This window comes from Drosophila pseudoobscura, chromosome X, assembly GCF_009870125.1.
Source record: "Drosophila pseudoobscura strain MV-25-SWS-2005 chromosome X, UCI_Dpse_MV25, whole genome shotgun sequence".
Classification (NCBI taxonomy): Eukaryota; Metazoa; Arthropoda; class Insecta; order Diptera; family Drosophilidae; genus Drosophila; species Drosophila pseudoobscura.
Window position 1 is genome coordinate 19,278,190 of NC_046683.1, and position 21,884 is coordinate 19,300,073.

The following is a 21,884-nucleotide window of genomic DNA, read 5'->3' on the forward strand; positions in this document are numbered from 1 at the left end:
CTCTATCGACTGTTCCAATACAAGGTACCATATATAGCGGATATACATATCCGATTCCTAACAGAGTGCTGGGCTCTTCGCCTGCAATCGGGATAACTTCTCTCTATGTACAATACGATCGTGTGGGAAGTCGGTCGATCCCTAACACAGTGCGAGCAAGTGCGGTCGTCAATGGGCGGGGCTTTAGTGGTCCGGGTTCAGGGTTCCGGGCAGGAGGGATACAAAAGAAAACAAAAGTAAATGGAAAAGAACAACTTTTTAAGAATTACATTTATTCAAAAATGTTGTTAAAAAAATGTATACAGACAGCAAAAAAATCAACAAAATTAATACATTTACAAAATAAAACGTAGTACGACGATATCGATAACAATCCGGGCATCAATATCGCCATGGGCGATAGGCGAATAGGGTTACGACAACACGATTACGATTTAAAATTGCGTAATCGTCTTAACAAAAAATCCTTTGCTCTTCATTTCTTTGTTTTTCCTTAGTTTTTCTTTCATTTCTCATCATTCATTTTCCTCTTGTATGTATGCTCTATGCGTAATTTATGTGTAGTATCCATACATATATATAAATCTGTATATAAATACATATGTATATATATATATATGCATATACATATATAAGTGTGGATGTGTATATATGTAGGTATGTATGTATATTAAAAAAAAAATAATATGCATAATTAGAGCTAGATTTATGTGTATGTGTGGGTCGGTGTTGTATGCATACATTGGTATATCCTATATGTAAAATCGTGATTATGCGTTCTTAACTTAGGTATAGGTATAGTGTGTGTTTGTGTGTGGGTGTGCTCCTTTCTGCTCGTATTATATATGTATATATGTGTGTGTCTCTGCCACCCCACTTTCTCACTTTTGTTCACCTTCTTTTCACCCACCCTCGCGCTCGCGCTCGCCCTCGCCCTTGCCCACGCCCCCACACACAATACGATAAATAATCGGGCAAATGTGAGGGTCGTCAAAGTAAGATGCATTATGCTGTGGCAGTATCTACTCCCAACCATATACATATAGTAGTATATAATATAGTATATATATATATATATATCTAGTATGTATGTATATAACATGTGAGGGGAGGGTTGGGGTGGGGCTGTGGCTGGGGCTGGGTCTTGGGATCGGCGTGGTTTGGAAGGGGAACTAACAACATAACATATTATACTCCCCGTGTGTGAACGACTCTGAGTGGTACTGTGTGATCCTGCACTCCTATGGAGAGCCCACCCACTCGGAGTTGTCCGCAGCTTCATCGAAAATTTCTCTACTACACAAGGCCTTACAAGGATGATGGTTTCTATGCTACATGGACTCTACTATTTATACTTTATGTGGTTGGTTTCTCATCTCTCGTTACCTCTTGTTACCTTTCTTGCTCGCTCGTTTTCTTTTCTGTCGGTGCTTCACCATTTTACAATACATACATTTATATATTTCTAGTCTTTACATAGATTAAAAAAAAAAAAATTATTATCTGACATATGCGCGCATCCTAAATGCTTGGCTATAGCTGTGTGTGGCATTGTGGCTACATAAACATTAAATATTCATTACATACTCGTTACATACTCGCTACATACTCGTTATCGTACTCGTTATGCATAGATGTTAACACTCTTCTCCAATCTCAATGCTCCTCTCTATCTCTCTAACTCTCCTTCTCTGTCTCCTCCTCCCCGCAGAGCTGGGTAAACAATAAAAAATGATTACATGATTAATTCTTGAACCCCACTTTTAGGTTAGAAGATTCTCTCTGTGTGGGGTGTAGCTGTGGATGTGGATGTGGGTGTGGGTTGTGAGTGAGGATCAATGCTTTTGTTTGTATGTTTGTATGTATGTGAGTGTGTTTACGTTGCGGGATATAGTACAGGGTGATCGATGATGGGCTGGCTACATAAAAACCAGACCTCACGACAGACATTAGGCTCTACATTATGCATGTAGCAATAGTAAGCTATAGTAATAGTAATAATAGTCCATAATCAATGAATCCATAATAACTAACAACTAATAGTTAATAGTTAATGATAATCGTAGGCATAAGCATAAGCATAATCATAAGTGGTAATCATATCGTAACCGTATTCATAATCATAATCATAATGATAATCATAATCATAATAAAACATGCTCTACGTGTACGATTCTAAAATAATTCAGTCATCAGGTAACATTGTTTTGAACACAACTACAGTAACAGAAGCTGAGGTCGCGGGCGTGCGCTGGGGCCCACGTGTGGGCGTGGCAGTGGCTGTGGCTGTGGCAGTGGCATTCCTATTATTATTACTATTGTTGTAATTCTTGTTGTTGTTGTTGTTGTTGTTGCTGTTGGTATTGGTATTGGTATTGGTATTGGTATTGTTTTGTGGTGCTGGTGTGGATGTTGTTCTTGCTGTTGTTGTTCTTGTGGTTGTGGTTGTGGTTGTGGTTCTTGTGGTTCTTGGTGGTGGTGCTAATGTTGCTTGTGATTGTTGTGTCGTCGTCGTCATCATCATTCCTGTTGCTGGCGTCGTCGACACGGCAGTCCATTGTTGTTGCTGCATTGCTGCGCGAGATGATAATGAAGTCGATGCTGATGTTGTTGTTGATGGTGATGATGATGATGATGATGATGATGATGGTGTTGCAGTTGCAGTTGCTGTAGGAGCTATCTGGGGCATGGCACTGTCCAAAAGTGGCAGCTCATCATCGGTCTGTGTGTGCATGTCGGCAGTGTGGATAGCTACTGATAGTCCACCCGTTGCTACGTCACTAGTTGTTCCCGTGCGGGTGCGGCTGCTACAGTGGCCGTTGAGCAGCCGCGCCGATGTTCGATCTGGCAACGGTATTGGACAATGTTATGGACCGCAAAGCTCACGATTGTTTCTGCTTACCATTTGCCATCTGACTTTGGCTCTGACTGTGACTCTGACTGTGACCCAGCTTGTCGCTCAACGTGGCTGTTGCTGTTGCTGTTGATGTTGCTGTGGCTGTAGCTGTTGCAGATGGCAATTGTTTGGTTACTGACGTCGCCATGCCCGTTCCCGTTCCCGTTCCTGTTACCGCTCCCAATCCCATTCCCAATCCTTTTGTGGCAGTGTTGCTTGTAAAATTGATTATCCTTCTGGGCAGTTTCTGTTGCTGTTGCAACGCCAGCAATTGCTGCTTCTGCTGGCGTGCAGTGGCAATCTCACTTAGATTGGCCAATGTCACCGCCGTCTTCAGCACGTGGGCAGGTGTCGGTGACGTGGGCATCGTCTTGGTCTTGGTCAATGCCGTGGCTACCGCCGTGGCAGTTGCTGGTGCTATTTCCGAGGATGTTGCGGCTGGCATGGGGCGATGTGACATTAAGGCCGTTTGTAGAATTGATGTATATTGATGCTGTTGTTGCTGTTGTTGCTGCTGCTGTGGTTGTTGTTGCAGTTGTTTATGCTCAAGTCTTTTGCTCTCTTCTAAACTGTTGCCGCTGTGGTAGCTGCCGCTGCCGCTGCTGCTGCTGTTGTTGCTGTGGGAGTAGTCCATGGCAGTGTCGTTGGCTGTGGTCGATGATCGTGCAATCTGCTCGGCAGCTGCCGTGAGGGTGGCCAAAGTGGCCGCCGCCCCACTCAGCAGCGAAGTCTTCAGTATGGACGTGGACGTTGACGTTGACGTTGACGTGGGGGTGGATGTTGGCCTGCCTTGCAACTGCGGCTGCTGCTGCTCCCTGGGGATCCCGATTTCGATTTTAATCTTGGGCAGGTCCCGCAGCTGAGCCTGCTGGGTGGTCCGGCTCCTGCGCCGCACTGCCGCTGCACCTGCTGACTGCTCCTGCTCCTGCTGTTGCTGCTGCTGCTGCTGCCGCTCCTGCACCGCCTCCGTAACTGCAGCCGGTGGTCCGCATGAAGTCGGAGATGGTGCTGGGGCTGGTGCTGGAAGGTGGTTGGTGGTGGGCAGCAGGCCGTGCTCAAGCATCTGCTACCTTATGCTCGCCGAGTTGAGCACGAAGGGCACATAGAACATTTTGCTCTCGAGCAACAGGCTGGCAGCAGCCTGGATCTACAGGGGACACAGATTGGGAAGAGATGGGAGATCGGGGAGGAAGGATTAGTGGATGCTTGTCATCGAGATCGAGCGGGATCAAGAGAGTTGGAGCTCTGGAGTTAGACCTACCTCTGGTATGTGCGAGAGCAGCTCGCTGAGCCTCGCCTGGGGGTTCTGGGGCGACGAGTTCTGAAGGTAGGAGCGAAGCACCTGGATATACCGCTCCTGAATGCTTTCCAGTTCCACTTCTGCTGAGGAGGACAAGGACAAGAGGAGACGGCATGAGAACACCCTTTTGGGATGGGGGATAAGACGTGCTCACGTACCTTTGTTCAGGAGAATGTAGACCTTGAGGCAGACGTACTCCTCCATCTTGAGCTTGATGCGCCGGAACATGATCGTGATCTGGGTCATCTTGTCCACCATGTGGCCGACGTCCAGCTTCAGCTGCTCCATGGCGATGGGCTGGCCCATCAGCGTGGTCAGGCAGGTCTGCAGGGTGCTCAGATGGGAGTTGACCTCGCTCACGAATTCCGGATCGTCCTTGTGCAGGGGCTGGGCGGGCGAGGACATCGACATTGAGGTCTGCGTGGGCGTCGGCGTGGAGGCGGGTGAGCCATGACGACTTCCATGGTTGTTGGCATTGCCGACTCCGGCTCCGGCTCCGACTGACGCTCCCGTGGCCGCCGATCCCGCTCCGGATTGGCTGGAGCGCTTGCCGTGCAGCGCCTGGTAGGCGGCCGTGGTGAGGATGAGGATCTCGTGCCACTTGTCGGTCAGCAGCTTGGTGTGGATCTCCACGGGGATCTCCAGGTAGAAGGGCAGCTTCTTCGTCCACGATACCAGCTTGTGCACGATCGAGTCGCCGATGTTGCACAGCTTCTCGCTGATCTCCGATTTGTCCTCGAGGAACTCGCTGAAGTGCGGCAGCGTGGCGATGTCCTCCATGGCGTCGCAGTCGATCAGCGTCTGGATCATGGCCAACGCGTGCTCGTACGAGATTTGTCTGTCCTTGGACGAGCTCACCGCCGAGTCCAGCCGATGGCGCAGGTGCACTATCTCGCTGGGATTGGTCAGGGCCGTCTTCAGTATGGTGCCGTTCATCAGGTGCGGCGGCAGCGATGGCTGTGCGGCTGCACCGCCCCCAGCGGGATGTTGATGGTGGTTGTGGTGCTGCTGACCCTGTCCCTGTCCTTGCTGCTGCTGCTGCCCCTGCTGCAGGGGCGAGCTAAGGGACAGATGCGGTGACGATTGCTGCTGTTGCTGCTGCTGCTGCTGGGCCGGGCTGTGCATCGGCTGCGCTTGAAGCAGCTCCGACTTAAGCACGGGCCCCAGGAACATGGGTTTCATGTCCACGCCGCCGCCCATCAGCTTTGACTGTTGCTGCTGCTGCTGTTGTTGCTGTTGCTGTTGCTGCTGCTGCTGTTGCTGGTGCTGATGCTGGGCCGCGGCTGCCACGGCGGCTGCCAGTTGCTGCTGCTGCGGCGAGAGCAGGTGGTGGGGCGAGAGCTGGGCCTGCAATTGCTGCTGATGCTGGTTGTGGTGGTGCTGCTGGTGGTGCTGCTGATGCTGCTGGTGTTGCTGGTGCTGGTGGTGATGGTGGATGGGCGAGTGCATCTGCTGCTGCTGCTGGTGCTGCTGCTGCTGTTGCTGTTGCTGCTGTTGCTGCTGGGCGGCCTGCTGCTGCTGCTGCTTCTGATTCGTCTTCTTGTGCTTCTTGTACTTGACCTTGTACAGGTTGTAGACGGCGCCGCTGTTGCGTCCGCCTGGCATGCGGTCCTCCCGAACGGCTGCCGCAGAGAAGAGAGTACACAAAGATTAGCAAAATACAGGCGAAAACAGGAAGGCGCAAGGAGTAGGGCCAGTGTTCCTGACAGATGGGAAGAGTTCCCTTCAGGATGTCCTAGGGAATAGGGTACTATAATTCTTCTTTCTGCTACTGACCAATCCACAGATCTAAGTATTTATCTGCATTAGATAATATTTGACACCAACTTCGATTGTGCGGCACAAGTCGACTCGGACCAGAGATTAAGATATAGTAAGATATTACCTAAGAACGTGTCCGTTCGCTTATGGCACATTTTTACACAGAATCAGGTTCTGTGGCTATCGGAAATTATCGGGAAATGGGAGGGAAAAGAGAAGGAAATTTGTGTCTCCACAAATTGAAACAGGTATGGCTAGAAACCTGTAGATTCTGTGAACTGGAGCAGAACACACCGGAGCCATTCCCAAGTGCATGTCCTGCAATCTATAGAAGGACTTCTCAACATTTGGGGGCAGCAAGAGTGCCCCCTCCATACACAGGATAAACCTACACATACTATAAAATCCATCCACATACGAGTGGCAGTTACTGGGATAATAATAAGATAAAGTCCGGACTGCTCGCGGGTCCTTTCGACGCCTGTTTCTACGCAAAACTGTTCGGAGGTCAACATCAAGTGAAATGTTGTTCGGCATTACACATATTTTGGGGATATGGTCTGAATATTGAATATCTCTCAAGGTTCACTCCTGAGTGGGGAAGATCGGATGGAAGCGGATAATACTCACCCTGCAGCACCATGCCCTGCTCAATGCATTTCTTAAATCGACAATACTGACAACGGTTGCGCTGTGCTTTGGTTATTTCGCAGGTGCCGTCCGCCACGCAGGTGTAGACGCGTCGGTTCTGCACCGTGCGCTTGAAGAAGCCCTTGCAGCTGTGGATGAAAAGTATGGGGAGGGTGGGGGCGATGGGGGGAGGATTAGTCTCTGGTGTGGGTGCTGCTGCCATCTCCTAGGCGTGGGCAAACACTTACCCCTCGCAGGTGATGATGCCGTAGTGCAGGCCAGTGGCCTTGTCCTCGCAGATCATGCAAACCAGAGGCTGTTCGTCCTCGTCCGTGGGCTCGTGCGGCGCGTCGAGGCCCCCGCCTCGGCCGCCGGCTCCGCCCGCACCCACTCCGCCCACGCCGGACGAGTTGGAGCTGCCCCACTGCTGCTGGGCGCTGAGGTTCAGCGCCTGGAGCTGTCCGGGCGGCAGCTGCGAGTAGTCGCCCGCCCACAGCCGCTCCATATTGAGGGCGTGAGGGGTGCGGAAAGGATGGGGGCGCGACCGCATGTCCTGGATGCGGCTCTGTCCGAGGGAGAGGAGCAGCTGGGCCGCCTCTTCGTTGTTCTGCGGCCCCGTGCTCGACGACCCCGACGGTGTCAAAGATCCGCTACCCGATCCACCGCCGCCGGACGAGTGGGAGGGTGTGATGGAACCTGCGGAGGGCGACGGCAGTGCCGCCTGGAGGCAGTGCTGCACCTGACTGACCACGCCGCCCTGCTGCTGCTGCTGCTGTTGATGCTGCTGCTGCTGCTGTTGCTGCTGTTGTTGCTGCTGCTGCTGCTGTTGCTGGTGGGGCGACTGTGGCTGCTGCAGCTGCTGTTGCTGCGGATGTGGATGCGGATGGGAGTGGGGCGGTCCTTGGCCAGATGAGGGCGGCGGGGGCTCGTAGCCCCAGACCATGGTCCGGACGCCACAGCTCTCACCCATGATGACGGTAGGCGTGCCGCGCGGCGGCGTCTGCGAGGGCGTCTGGGGGGACAGCTGCGACGAGGAGGACGACGACGAGGGGTGCGGCGACGGGCACTGTACCGAGCCGCCATTGCCTCCCACTCCGCCCACGCCACCACCAACGGGACGCAGGTTTCCCAGGGGGCCGCCAATCACCTCCGGCTTAACGCCATTGATTCGCGCGTTGCTGAAGCAGACCATCCTTTGGGCGGCCACCGCCGCGGCCGCTGCTGCTCCGCCCGCGGACTGCATTAGATGGGGCAGACCCACCGCCACCTGCTGGTGCACCTCGCTCTTCACCCGGAAGAGGATAGCCGCGTCCCGGTTGGGGTGGCGCAGGGAGAGCGACGAATGCATCAGTGCCAGCGCCTGCGGTGGCGGCTCTCTCTGCTGCTGCTGCTGGTGGTGCTGCTGTTGCTGCTGCTGCTGCTGGTGGTGCTGCATGTGCGGCGACTGCTGCTGATGGTGCGGCGAGAGGTGCCGCTGTGTTCCCGTGTGTGTTCCCGCATTCGGCTCCTTCTTCACCCGCACCAGGGAGTGGGGCGAGTGCTGCTGCTGCTGCTGCTGGTGGGGCGATTGCTGCTGCTGCTGTTGCTGGCCGAGTAGGTGATGCAGGTGGAGCTGTTGCTGCTGGGTGAGGTGCTGCATGGACTGGCTGAGCAGGTGCTGTGGACTCTGTCCCAGCTGCAGCTCCATTGGCGGGCTGTTCTTCCGCAGGGTCAGCGGCTGTGTCAGTTGCTGGTGCAGGTGGTGCGTCTGGACGATGGCCGTGGATAGCCCGTGCCCGCTGCCGCTCAGCGGTCCGTGGGAGGGATGACCCACGCCCAGGGGCGGACTAGCCCGGCTCAAATGCTGCTGGGAGGAGCTGATGGACGAGGAGGATTCGCGATCCCGATCCCGATCCCGGTCTCTATCCCGCTCTCGCTCCCGTTCTCTGTCTCTGTCTCGATCCCTGTCTCGTTCCCTCTCCCTCTCCCGCTCCCGCTCTCGTTGTGTGTTGGAGGAGGAGGTGGAGGAGGGGGATCCAGGTGGCGGTGGCTCTGACTTAATTCGCGACGGGGTGACCAGCACCGTCACATGCCCGGCCGCTGCCGCCGCTGCCGCTGCTGTCGCTGCCGCCTTGCTCTCCTGCTCCCTCTCGCGCTCCCGCTGCTGATGGAAGGCGAGCATCTTGGTGGAGACGGTGAGCAGGCGCTCCTCCTTGACGGATCGGATCACGCTCAGATTGACCTCGCCCGGGCTCTGCTTGCTGCTAGCTGAGGAGGCGGAGGCGGTGGCGGTGCCGGAGGAGCAGGTGGAGGTGGAGGACGAGAGGACACCGTTGGTGGGTCCGGTGTGGGGCCGCTGTCCCGTTGTCGTCGAGGGCTTCTCCTCCAGGGAGTCGGGCGAGGCACGACTGCTGCCTCCGCCATTGCTCGAACTGGATGCCCCGCCTCCGTTGTTATGCGGCGGCGTTGGGGTGGCCCGCGTCCCAGCGCCCCCTCCGTTGGCTGATCCTCCGCTGGGTGCTCCTGCAGTGCCCCCCGCTTCCGACGAGGGCGGGCTGCTGGATCGCGCCTGGTGCTCCGTAGGCGGCGGTGACATCGCCGAGGAGGCGGCCGCCGTCGTCACCGCGCTGCTGGAGGAGTGAATCTCTGAGTGCTCCTTTTTGATACTTGCTCCGGAGCCGGCTGCCTGGCCGGCCTTGGATGTGATGGTGATGGTGCTGCTGCTGGGGCAGGAGGCGGACAGCGAGGATGACGAAGATGTGGCGGAGGAGGAGGACGTCGACGACGACAGCGATGATGTGGAGGAGGAAGCCACCGCCGATATGGACGTGGACACGGAGTGAGCTGCCGATGCCGCTGTTGTTCCGCCTCCGCCTCCAGATCCCGTTCCCGCTCCCGCTCCCGCTGACGCTGACGCCGCTGCCAGGGACACGGACACCGCCACCGACGCGGCCGAGGCCGACGTCGTGAGTGGCAGGGGCAGGGGCAGGGCCATGGGCAGCGGAAGGCTCAGTGGCAGCGGCAGTGGTAGCGGCAGGGCTAGGGGAAGCGCGCCGGCTGAGCCGCTGTCGCAGAGCTTCGGGGACATCGGCGCCAGGAGGTCCGGCGACGAGGTCGATGTGTCCGCAATGGACTCTCCGTCACTGCTGCATCTCGAATCGATTTTCCGGCGTTTGAGTTTGAGGTCTTGAAAAAGGCTCATTTTATCGAGCTCGCTGTACGGGCCACGGCTCAGTGTCATAATTCCTGTTCGGTGTTCGATGGCGGCCGGGGAAAGGGGGGCGGAAATGGGAAGAGAAGACACGAAATTAGTTGGGGACTCAAGCTGAGATCGGTTCAGGGTCAGGACTCTGGGCTCTGGAGCACCAGACTTAGGCTTAGGCTAGGGGGAGATTCCACTGGAGGCCCGGACCCGATTGGACCGATATTGCATATAATCATATGCATTTATGTACAAACAGGAATGTATATAACTTTAATCCAAGGTTGTGTTTAAATCAATTCTATATTATATATTAAAACGTAGAAAACGCATTCTCCAATCCCATCTCTTTTTATGTAATATGCCTTTGAGGTCTTGCCGCTTTCTTTCTCAAACAAGGCACATTCGGGCAGGACGCGAATGACGTCGATTCGATGTACAAAAAGTTACCATAAGTGAATGGCTTCTACTACTTCCCACGAAACAAACTACATGGGGCTTACAACCTCTTGGCTATCCAATTCGAACATCTTAAATGCATTTTGTTATCCTTTGTTTGGTTAGACCTTTCCTTAATCTAAGTCTAAAAAGTTTTCAACATCCGAGGGACCCAAAAATATGAACATTTATAAATTAACGATAAGAATACTCCATGGAATAACTTTAGGAAAATCCCATGTGAAACTATGAGATCAGATCTCTCCAACAACTACTCTAATTCAACGATGTGACCGTGTTACTGGTTAATTATTGATCTTAAAGTTCGTAAATAAGTTGGGAAATATACATATAATTAATGCTTAAATTAAATCCTAAATCATTTTATTAAACAGAAAACTATGCCAATTCGAACAAAATTACAAGAACAAACTCCACGTCGTAAAGGAGGTTACTTTGTTATATCTGATATTGATATTATTCAATGATCTCTCTCAAAAGTGCGCTGCACAAATGACGCATAAGTGAACGGACACAATGGCACGAACAGCGATCATTCGCCTCGAGCGAAGATATTCCCAAATGATGAGATTCCATATCGGATTTAATAGAGGTCATTTTTAAAACATACTCGTATATTTCTGGCTCTTTTCTTCGTCCTGTTTCTAGCTGTGGACCCGAGCCAAAAGTAACGATTGTGTGGAGTTCTCTCCAAGTTAAAACCAAGAACGGACATTCTATAATATTACAGGTAGAAATTGAAACAATTGCAACAATATCCCCAGCTACTCGAAGAAATTCCTTTAATTGTATGATATTTTCCCTGATCCCTGATCCTAAGGTGCCCAAAGAGGGCGAAGCCTCTCGAAACCATATCCACATCCATATCTTTCATGCAGATCACATGCATATGCATAAGTTCGCATTTTTATTTGTTGCGGAAGTTTCTACTTTGTGGTTTCTGTGCGATGTTGATGGAATATAAACAAATAACAAAAATTTGCATTTACTTCCCTTCCACAGAGCGCACAGATACAGATCCAAAACAAAAAACAAAAAAAGAACAGATGATGATGGTTGGGGCTCGAACAGGTGACGGATCGGACAAAGCGCGAGCTTCCAAGTGCAGAACTGGTTAGGACAAGATTCGCCGACTCCGATTCGCCGCGCAAATCATCTTGAGAGATCGTCACTTGATCGGTCTGGGCCAGTTCCCAGCCAAGGGGTCGAGCCTCTTCGTCTGATATCAGGGATCGCAGCGATCCAGAGATTACAATACAACGATCTGGAGTTCGATCTGGAGCTGGATTAGGAGTCGCAGTTGGTGTGGCACTTGCACAGAAATTCTCTCCCTCCCAGTCTCACACTCTCCGACGCACTCTCTCCGGTCGCTTTGGTCGGTCACTGGTGCGTTGGCCCAGCAACGACATTTCCATCTCTCTCCCGTCCCGCCTCCCGCCTCCCACCTCCCGTCTCCCGTACGGGTGCGTGCCTGTGTGCGCATTGCGCGTGTATCTATCTAATGGCGATTTCTTCACGCACACTCAGAACTTCGGCTCCAAATGCCCCCACACACGAACGGCGATCGGCACTCGGCACTCGGCTCTCTCTCTCTCTCTCTCTCTCTCTCTCTGTCTGTCTGTCTGCCCGAACGCGTCGGCTCAGTCGATGACGACCGACGACCGACGACTGGGGAACGACTACAATGTCGTTTGTGTGTGTATTTTTAAAATTTGACCTATTTTCATTATCAAGCGCAAGATTATTCTAAACAATAAAACCATGCGTGCCTCTCTATGTATATCTTTCGTCAGTGTAGGCGCGTGGAGCCCACATATACATGCTATATGTATCTGTATCTGTATCTGTATCTGTGTGTATTTGGAGACATGCATATGGAAAATAGATATATGTATGTATGTAGATATGGATATTCCCCCGTACAATCTTTGTTGTGTACCTGTTCCAGCTGAAGATCCACAGATCAACAGAAACTGCATTCCTATAAGGCAGGCAGGCAGACAGACAGTGTACATATGTATGTATGGTACAAAGTTCTGTTCTGGTCTCTGGGATCACATCACAAAAGTTTCAAGTGCATTGGTAAAAAGAAAGTTAAGAACGACACGAATAAACCCACAAAGGCTACCATAAATCCGTTTCTTTATGGGAAATTGTGCCCCCTATCGGGGTATTCCGAGTACGAGAGAAATGATGAGATAATAATGTTCCAGGGGGTGGGGGGAATGTCCCTATTCAAAACGCACGACTATCAAGTAGTTCGTGAACTTTCGATATGCATTCAATTGGAGTACTCCTATTGCATACACGAGTATTGTATGTGTATATGTATATGGCAGACAATAAGTATTTAATAAATATTTGCTTTGCTTAGTTGTTAGATAGTATATTTAGTCGATATTCCGTAGATGGAACTGGGACGGCGGGCTGAGGGAGAGTCCAATGAGATTTCAATTTAATTACAATTATCAGACTCCCCAGCGGCTCTCTTGCTCCACTTCCATCTCTGAAACTCTTAGCAGTAGGGGGTGGGGAGGGGGGGATTGGGGGTCTGGCGTGTGGTATGTCTACGGTTAGTGGTATTCTTTTGGTTTTTGGGATATATTGTAGTCACAAAATTACCTATGGATGTCATTGTAATTTGGTTTGTTCTTGTCTTTGCCAATTTCTCAAATTTGGATAAAAACAAAAAATTCTCTTCTTTGCCGATTGGTTTTGTTTTCTTGTTGGTGTTTCTTTTCTTTTGCATTTGTGTGTTGCTGCTGCTTTTGCTTTTGCTTTTGATTTTAAGCTTGTTGCTTGTTGTGTGTGTGTTTTGGTTTCTTGTTTTTTGTTTTGTTTTTGTTTCTGTTTCTGTTTTCGTTTTTGGTTTTGGTATTATTGTGACTGCAGGTTCAGGAAGCATCTAGACTGCCGCTGGCCGCTGCCTTGGGGCAGGGCAGGGTCCAGGCCACATGCATTTCCTACAGGGTGGTGGTTGTGGTGGTGGTGGTGGTGCGGGGGGTGGTTGTGGTTGCCAATTTGTTCACGTTTTTTTTTTCACTTTTGGATTTTGAAATTTTGATCAATTTTCGTGTTTGTTTTCTTATTTTGTTCTGTTTGATTTGTTTGACTAGAATTTTGTGGTAGAGGGTAGAGGGTAGAGGGAATTAGATGAGAGGCTGTGCTTGAGGGTGTGGGCTGAGGGGGTGGGGGTGGGTTGTGGGCGAGTGAGGGGGTGGTTGGTTGGGCGGCTGAGTGGCTGGGTGGTTGGGCGGTTCAAGAGGGTTCAGATCACCATACGCTTTATGATTACGGGTGTGGGATGATGCGAAGAAAGAATATTGTACAATATATGGTAAAACAATACTAACGGCAAATGGGCGGCATACGAGACTTTTTCTTATAATAGTTATTGTAATTGTTGTAATGAATATTGTTGTTGTTGTTGTTGTTGCTATTATTGTTATTATTATTATTATTGATGCTGTTGCTGCTGCTATTATTATTATTATTATTATTATTGTTGTTGTTGTTGCTGCTTATTGTATTATTATTGTTGTTGCTGTTGCTGTTGTTATTGTGGGAATTGCACTTGTTGCACTTGCTCGGATGGCACGCATTCAGGGCCAAAGATGGAGAAGTTGTTGGTGTCACTGCGGATGGTGTGGCTGCTGTTGGTGTTGTTGCTGCTGCTGCTGCTGCTGTTGTTGTTGTTGCTATTGCCGATGTTGTTGCTGCTGCTGTTGGTGAAATAGATGTTGCTGTCGTAGAGTCATTCTCCGGCTGCTGCTGCTCGGTTTTGACCATCGACAGCTCCGCCGGAGATGCAGAGCCCGAGCCCGAGCCCGAGCCAGAACCAGAACCCGAACCGGAGGCTGCGGCATTATCGCTGCCCTTGTCGCCGCCCTCGCCATGATGATGGTAGTGATGATGGTGGTGGTGGTAATGGTGGTGATGGTGATCGTTCGGAAACGCTTCTTGTTCATTGCTATTTCCGCCTTGCAAACCGGAATCATCGCAGGCGTCTGCCAAGTCGACGGCGCCGCTAACAGCGCTGTTATTGTTGCTGTTACTGCCGCTGTTGCTGTTGCTGCGGGCACTGTTGGTGTTGGTGTTGATGTTGGTGTTGGTGCTGGTGTTGGTGCCGCTGCCGTTGTTGTTATTATTGTTTTTGCTGTTGCTGTTATTGAGTGTGGCATGGGGCAGTGTGCCGTTGCTGTTGCTGCTGCTGCTGATGGTGCACTTCTTCAGCAACGTCTTGGTCAACGGCGTCTTGATGATGATTAGCTTGTTGTTGTCCAGAAGCACATCCTTGACGGAGGGGTCATCGATGTCGTTGTTGTCGCTGCTTCCATCGTTGTTGTGGTCATCGCCGCTGCCGCTGTTGTGGTTGTTGCTTTTGTTGCTGTTGCTGCTGTAGTTGTTGTTGCTGTTGCTGTGATTGTGTCCGGCATGTCGGCTGCCGTTGACCAGGTTCCTCGGATCCTCGTGACCATTTAGCCGGACCTCGCCGCTCCCACTTCCACTACCACTCCCAGCCACGCAGAGGCACGAGTCGAGGGCATCTGCAGCTGCGGCTGCGCTAACCGCCGTCTCAGCTGCTGCTGCTGCTGCTGCTGATGCTGCTGGTGTGCCACAGTCCTCTGTTGCAACGTCGGCGGAAGCAGCAGCAGCAACAGTTGGTGTCGGCCCACTGGCCTGCGGCTCGAGGATCAGCGGCTGGTTGGTGGCGCTCATTTGATGGTGTCTTGTGGGTAGATCCTAGATCCCAGATCCTAGGTGGGCAGATGCAGGTTAACCGTTGCGATTGCTCTGGCCATGCTGGCTTCCCGGCTGCTTCCGGCTGCTCATCCTTCCAGGGCTTCCAGTGGATGTGTTATCCGCAGTACGTTATTCCTAGTCCGATATCCGATATCCGATATCTTTTTTGGAATCACAGTAGCAGGTAAATGTTTTTCTTTGCTATTTTTGTATCCGATTATTTTGATTGGTTTTTACTGCACTCTGCCCTCTGCCCTCTCGTGGCTCTTCGATTATTGTTGAATCAAAAACAACACACAGATAAAAAAAGTGATTATAGGATATGCTTGGGGTCTGGGTTCTATCCCGTTTCTTCGTCTGCGTCCATTGCCAATGAGAAACAGAAACCACTCAAAAAAAAAACAAACAAACGATATCAATGTCGATGTCGATGTTGATGTCGATATCGATAGATGTGGAACAGAACGGAACAGAATGGATCGAATGGGATTGGAATGGATCGGAACAGAACCGTTTAAATTGGACTGGATCGCCGGGCACTTCCGTTTTGTCCTTGAGAAATGAGACTGGATATGGGGTATGGGATATGTGTGTGTGTGTCTGTCTCTGTGTCCGTGCGCGCGTGTGTGTGTGTGTGTGTGTGTGTGTGTATGCGGGGGACGGGGTAGGGATATATTCGGGGTCGGGTCGGGTCGAGGGTCAGACTAATGGGACATACCACTCTTGGCTCAACTCTTGCCTCTATATACTTTACATACGAGTACGCATAAAACTCTCGATTTTGATTTCGATTTCGAACTCGAATTCAGTTTCAGTTTCAATTTCAATTTCAAACTTCAGTTAAAATATCCAACAAAAAAAAATATATCTGTATGTACTATATCCATTTATGCATTTGCAACAGAAACAAAAAACGTTCTTGTTCCGGGGATCTCGAAACCGTAACCGTAACCGTAACCGTAACCGTAGCCGTAACTTTTGAAGAGATCAGATCGGAATACACATGTGTCCGTTAGCCGAGAACCGTTACCGCTGCTGGGACCGGGCAACGCAATCCGTTGAGGCGCCAAATCGAATCGAATCGAAACTAAAACTTAAACACGGAACGGTACCCGTCCAAGTCCGACCCGGAGTCGGATTTGAATTCGGATTTGAGTTTGGAGTCGAAGTCGGAGTCGGAGTCGGAGTCAGAGTCAGAGTCGAAGCTCGGAGTCGAAGCTTGCAATCTCTTCCGTGTGGCGACGACGACGACGACAACGACGACAGCGGCAGCCGTTGCTGGGCTGTTGCTGGGCTGCTGTTGTTGTTGTTGTTGTTAGTGTTGCTCTGGGATGTTGCTCTCCGCGGCCAACGTGCGTGCATGCGAACGAAATAAAGTGAAATGAAAGGAGTAAGCGAGCGAAAGAAAGCAGCAGCCACAAAAGCGCTGCCACTGCCACTGTCGCGGTCGTCGTCGTCGTCGTCGGCGTTGCCGTCGTTGCTGCTGCCAGCCACAGCAACAGCAGCAACAGAAACAGCGCCAAGCTATGCCAGCGCAGGCGTAGACGTTGCCGCCACACTCACTCCCCTCCCCACACTCTCTCCCTCGCCCTCGCCCTCTCTCACTCTCACTCCCCCTGGCCCACTCACTCACTCACTCACTCACTCTATCTCCCTTTCTCTGTCTCTCTCTGTCTGCCTATCGCCGGCGGTACTCCCCAAGCTCCATCAAAACTATTTCTACCGAAGTCGCTGCCAGCGATCGGCGCGCAGGCCAGACATTAGAAGCTCGGCAGAGCAGTGCCAGAGTGGAGCAGAGCCATAGACATAGACATAGCCATAGACCAGCGGCAGCGCAGCTGGCGGCACCGAGCAGAGCAGCGGCGCTGACTGCAAACGAAAATGAAAACCAATAGACAAAAAGTAAAAAAAAGTAAAAAAGCACACAGCAAATACAACAAAAGCAAGCGCACGTCAACACCAACACACAAGCACAGAGGAATAGGCAGAGGCAGAGGCAGAGGCAGAAGCAGAGGCCTAGGCACGAGAGCATACGAACATACTTAGCCGAACCGAACGACGTCGACGTCATAGTTATGCTTTCGGGCAGGCAGGCAGCCAGGCAGCAGCTCTCTCTTTCTCTCCCGCCCGCTTGGGGCTCTAACAGTTGCATGTTTGTTTGCCTGCCCGCCTGCCTGCCCGCCTGCCTGCCTCCCTCCCCCGCACCTATCCGCTGGAGTTCATTGGAATGGCAACGGGCGAAATGTGCCAGCATAGAACAGAGAAATTCTATCACCGAGAAGACTTCTCTCCGCACTCCCTCCCCACTGCCCCCCCTCATGGTGCACCACATACACACACACACATATGTAAGTATTGCATTCAAATTAGAATTTAAGCAGAGCAACATACATACATACGCGCATATGTACATACATATGTATGTATGCATGTTGCATGGCCATATGCATATGTTTCCTTGTCTGTGTTCGTGCTGTGTGGACGTTGACCGGCTAAGACAGAGTAGGCGAAGCAAGAGGGGGGCAAGGAGGAAGCGCACTCGCTGAAAGCTTCTTTCTGCCCCCTAAAAAGCTTCTTTTCCCCACCCATTTTGCCCCTGCATCCATCCATCCCCCCTTGCCGGCCCCCCCTCCAACAGCCTTGTGTCAAAACTGTGCCACAAGCTGCCATTGCACTCGCATTGGATGACGAGAGGGGGCTAGGAAGAAGGAGAGGATGCCGTATGGGGGAGGAGGAGAGCTTTGGCGAGAGGGAGAGTGCTGCAACACTAGCAGCAGCAGCAGCACCAGCAGCAGCAGCAGCAGCAGCGCTATAGATTGTTGCTTCCTACTCTCCCACTCTGCACACTCTCTCTCTCTCCCTCTCCCTCTCTCACCCACTCTGTGCTGCCCCAAAAGGGAGTTCAGATCGAAAGTTCTATGATCACGCCGCAAAGACAGTCCCTGAGGCAGGATGGGTGTGTGGGTGGCATGCAGAGGTAAAAGTTAATTGGAATTAGAGCAACAATTGCAACAATAATTTAACAATGGGCAATGGCAAGGCGATTGCGCAACGCAGAGCCGAGCCGAGTCGAGCCGAGCAGAGCAGAGCAAGTGGAGCGAGCGGTCAGTGGACAGTGGACAGTGGACAGTGGAGACAATCCCCAATGCCATGGAATGGTCGAATACGACAAAAGAAATTGGCACTCTTTGCCAGCTCTACCGCGGCCTCTGCCCCTGCCTCCTGTCCCCGGTCCCGGTCCGGGGACCCTATGGGTTGTACCCTCACAAAACTCAAAGTTACAGAAAACTAGACTATTTCCCATCATCGGCATTGCACTGGAACATACAATATGTATGCATATACTGTCCTACCTGCTATGGGAATGATCTGTCGAGAGGCAGGGATCAGTGGAATGTACTTCAGGCACCTCATAGTCGTACTCGAGAGTCGATGGTTCTGTGAGTGTATCAGAAGCTTCGGCCCTTTCTTGCGGTCTTGTGATGTTGCGGATTCGATTTTGTTGCTTTCAATTCGTTCGTTGACCATTGTCCGCAAGCACTTTCGATTTCAAATCACATTGCAAATGCTGTTAGCAGCAGCAGCAACAACAACAACAGTAACATACAGCAATAATTGTTTGGCGCACATTTCATTTCCTTATTGCTCACTGACATTTTGCTTCACACACACACACACACACACACACACACACACATACGCAATGCATAACGTAAATGGCTTACGACTTTATAATGAGCAACAACAACAACAACAACAACAACAAGAGTCGCAGTGGCAGCAATCAAGACGTCGCCGTCACCGTCACCGTCGCAGAGCCGCAGCAGAGGGTTGGCTTTGGGGTTGCCCCGCAAAATGTTTTTGCTTTGCTGTAAGTTGTAATGCCAGGAAGCCTTTTGCTCAAAGCTTGTCTCTACCTCTCCCACTCTCCCTCTCGCGCTGTCTCTCTCTCTCTCTCTATGTTGCTTGGTGCCAAAGTGAAAGTTGTACGTTTCGGTGGTGGGAAGGCGGGAGGGGGGGGCTGGGATTCTGATCGCAGAGCAGAGCGAGAGCCAGAGCCAGAGAGAGATGGCATGCGGAAATATCGTACTCGTACGAGTATGCAACTTGCAGTTTGGCTGTGCCACAGAGAGCGATCTCGAGAGCGTACTCTCCTCTCTCCCTCTCTTCGTCTCTTCCTCTCTCTGAGCGAGAGAGATCGCTGAGAGCGCTTGGGGTACTCACCGGACCACAGTGCCGGGCCAGGCATCGCTGCAGCTGGAGTCTGGCGTGACGTCGTTGGGGAGCTGCTCCTTGGGGCCTGTGCTTTTGGGTTGCGCGCGATTCTGGCGATTGTGGCGATTGTGGGATGCACTGCCGTTCTTCGCTTCTTCGGTTCTTCGGTTCTTCACTGGCACTTTACTTTACTCGATCTGAACATGAATCGGGATCTGAATCTCTTCACGCACACTCTCTTTTAAGAACACTGGAAAAAAATGCATGCCGCGTGTACTCTCCGTATTTGTTGTTCCGTATTTGGCCAATTTTGTATCTTTTTTTGCGTTACAGTGCCGCGCGGGGGCTGCGCCTCCGAGCCACAATTCGAACTGAAGTTGGAGCCGAGGCTGGAGCCAAAACAAAGCCCAGGCAGAGGCACGTTGGCAGCGTTGGCAGCGGATAGCGGACAGCGGACAGCAGACGGCGCTGCACTTGTGCTCCCTCCCCCGTCTGTCGGCCCCTCTCTTTGGTATAATTTGGTTTTTTTTTTTGCTTTTTTTTTAGCTTTTTTCTGTTTTGATTTATATTTTTTTTTTTGGTTTTTAACAATTGTCGTGGGCTTTTGTTCGAACGTTACTCATACGCAGTGTTGTGCACTTTTCATTTATGGCAAGTTCTAGTCGCGCTCGCTCGCTCGCTGCTGCTGCTGCTGCTGCTCGGTGCTCGGTGCTCGGTGCTGCTGCTGTGGCTGGCGGCTGCTTCTTGCACGGCGGTCTGGCGGATATAACGGAAATGTGCAACTGGCAGCCACCAAAACAGCCGCAAAGCAAAATTGTCAAAGCAGCACCACACACACACACACACGCAGGGAGAGAGAGAGACCACGGAGAGACTCAAAGAGAGAGAGATACCAGCAGCAGCAGCAGCAGCAACAAGAGCAGCAGCAGCAGCAGCAGCAGCAGAAGAAGCAAAAGCAAAAGCAAAATAAACAGAAATCGAAAACGAAGTCAGTCGCTGCACAACGTCTTTGTGGGTTTTCCTTACTGCCATTTGTTGTTGTTGTTAGTGTTGTTCTTGTTTTTGCTGCTGCTGCTCTAACGCTGCTGCTGTTGATGTTGGTGCAGCAGCAGCGCTGCTCTTGGCCGACGACGTTGTCGAATGGGGCTTCTAACTGGCATCAAGTGCACATGGCAGTAGCAGCGCTGCAACAGCAATGCTCTCTCTCTCTCTCCCATCAGCTGCACTCTCTCGAACGCTGTAAGCTCTCTCTCTCTCTCTCTCTCTCTCTCGCTGTGGGTCTGCTTGCATCATAGGCTCTCCCTCGCCCTCGCGCCTGTTTTTTTGCAGTAGCGGTTGCTTAATCAAAAAATATGCCGCCCGCCTTTCACGCCCCTCCCCTCTCCCCCCACCCCCCCAAAAAAGAGAAAAGCTAACACCCCGTCCCAAAAGCACAGGGGCTGGGCTGGGCTGGGCAGGGCAGGGCAGGGGTTGGGGTTGCAGACGTATGCAGCCACCGAGTCAACCAACTTTAGAAGGTCATGTGGACTTAGAGCAGCCGAATATCCTTGGCTGATATTGGAACAGTATATAGAAGCATGCACACAATGCGAGTACATACAAACATACAAGCACATGCAATACGTACATATGTACGTGCAAATACATACATACATACATATATACATGTGCACATGCAGTTTTGTTTGTTTATTTGCTTGGCATTCGCGCGTTGCGTGCACTTTTCGTGCATTTTTGTTTTTTTGTTTCTTTTTTTTCAGGAATCGACTCGGGGCCGGTGCGACCCCTCACCGCCAAGTGGGCAGTGGGTGGCAGTGGGGACCTCCCGCCTCTAGTCGTTATGGTCACCATATGGCCATATGCAAAGGAGTAAACTAGAAGAAAAGGCCATCAGCCGATCGTCCTTTCAGCGTGTGTTTGGATGATTATACGCGATCCGTTCTAGCACCCCTGTTCACCGCACAAAATATCCCATAAGCGAACGGGCACAAGCAGAAAGGACTCATGATAGCGATTATTCTACGATTCTGAAAGTTGTATGCTGTTGATTCCGATCAGCAGCAATGTTATGTTATATTCTGGGTGGAAGTATCCCCAATATCACTTGAATGCCGATTCAGTAATGCCATGTAGAGAATTGCATAGGTCAGGATTTCGAAACTCTACTCAAATTACGTATGGAAAAGCCAAGGCCAAGGAAACGAACAAAAGCCACTCAAAATATCGATTAGAACATATACAAATATTAAAATATTCTAAAAATCAAATGAGTCTACATATATGCTGGCAATAGCCTGAAGTTTTGGCAGCGAAAGATTGAAGATTCCTCTACAATACCATACCATACCATACCATCCCATGGGTACCATGGTTTCCCATACGTAGATCGAAAGTTGCAATACATCTATGCATTGGGTGCACACATACATATGTGGCGGTGTGTGTGTGTGTGTGTAGAGACAAGTTATACTCTAATTGCCAGTCGTGAGGTTCAACAACTTTCACACAAAAATCCTTGAACGCCATTTGCATAAAACCCCAACGGCAGGCTGAACGCTGAAGCAAACAACAAGATTACGTATACGCCACCATTGCAACAGACGTAAGAGTGGGGGAGGTAGGAGGGCGGAGGGAGGGGAGTGGTAAGTGGTAAGTGGGAGAGAGATGCGGATAGAGGAAGACAGAGACAAGGCTAGGCA

The 21,884-nt window shown here is 51.2% G+C and overlaps 1 protein-coding gene across 1 annotated transcript; it reads right to left on the reverse strand.

The window, feature by feature from the left end:
* Positions 1-241: 241 nt before the first annotated feature.
* On the reverse strand, positions 242-20,026 carry Hr4 (Hormone receptor 4). Its single transcript, XM_033384924.1, is given in 7 exon segments — positions 242-2,844; positions 2,903-4,043; positions 4,158-4,279; positions 4,355-5,818; positions 6,588-6,736; positions 6,836-9,812; positions 19,195-20,026. Coding segments are annotated over 7 exon segments (6,537 nt in total). The 5' UTR covers positions 19,220-20,026; the 3' UTR covers positions 242-2,185.
* Between the last annotated feature and the right edge of the window lie 1,858 nt (positions 20,027-21,884).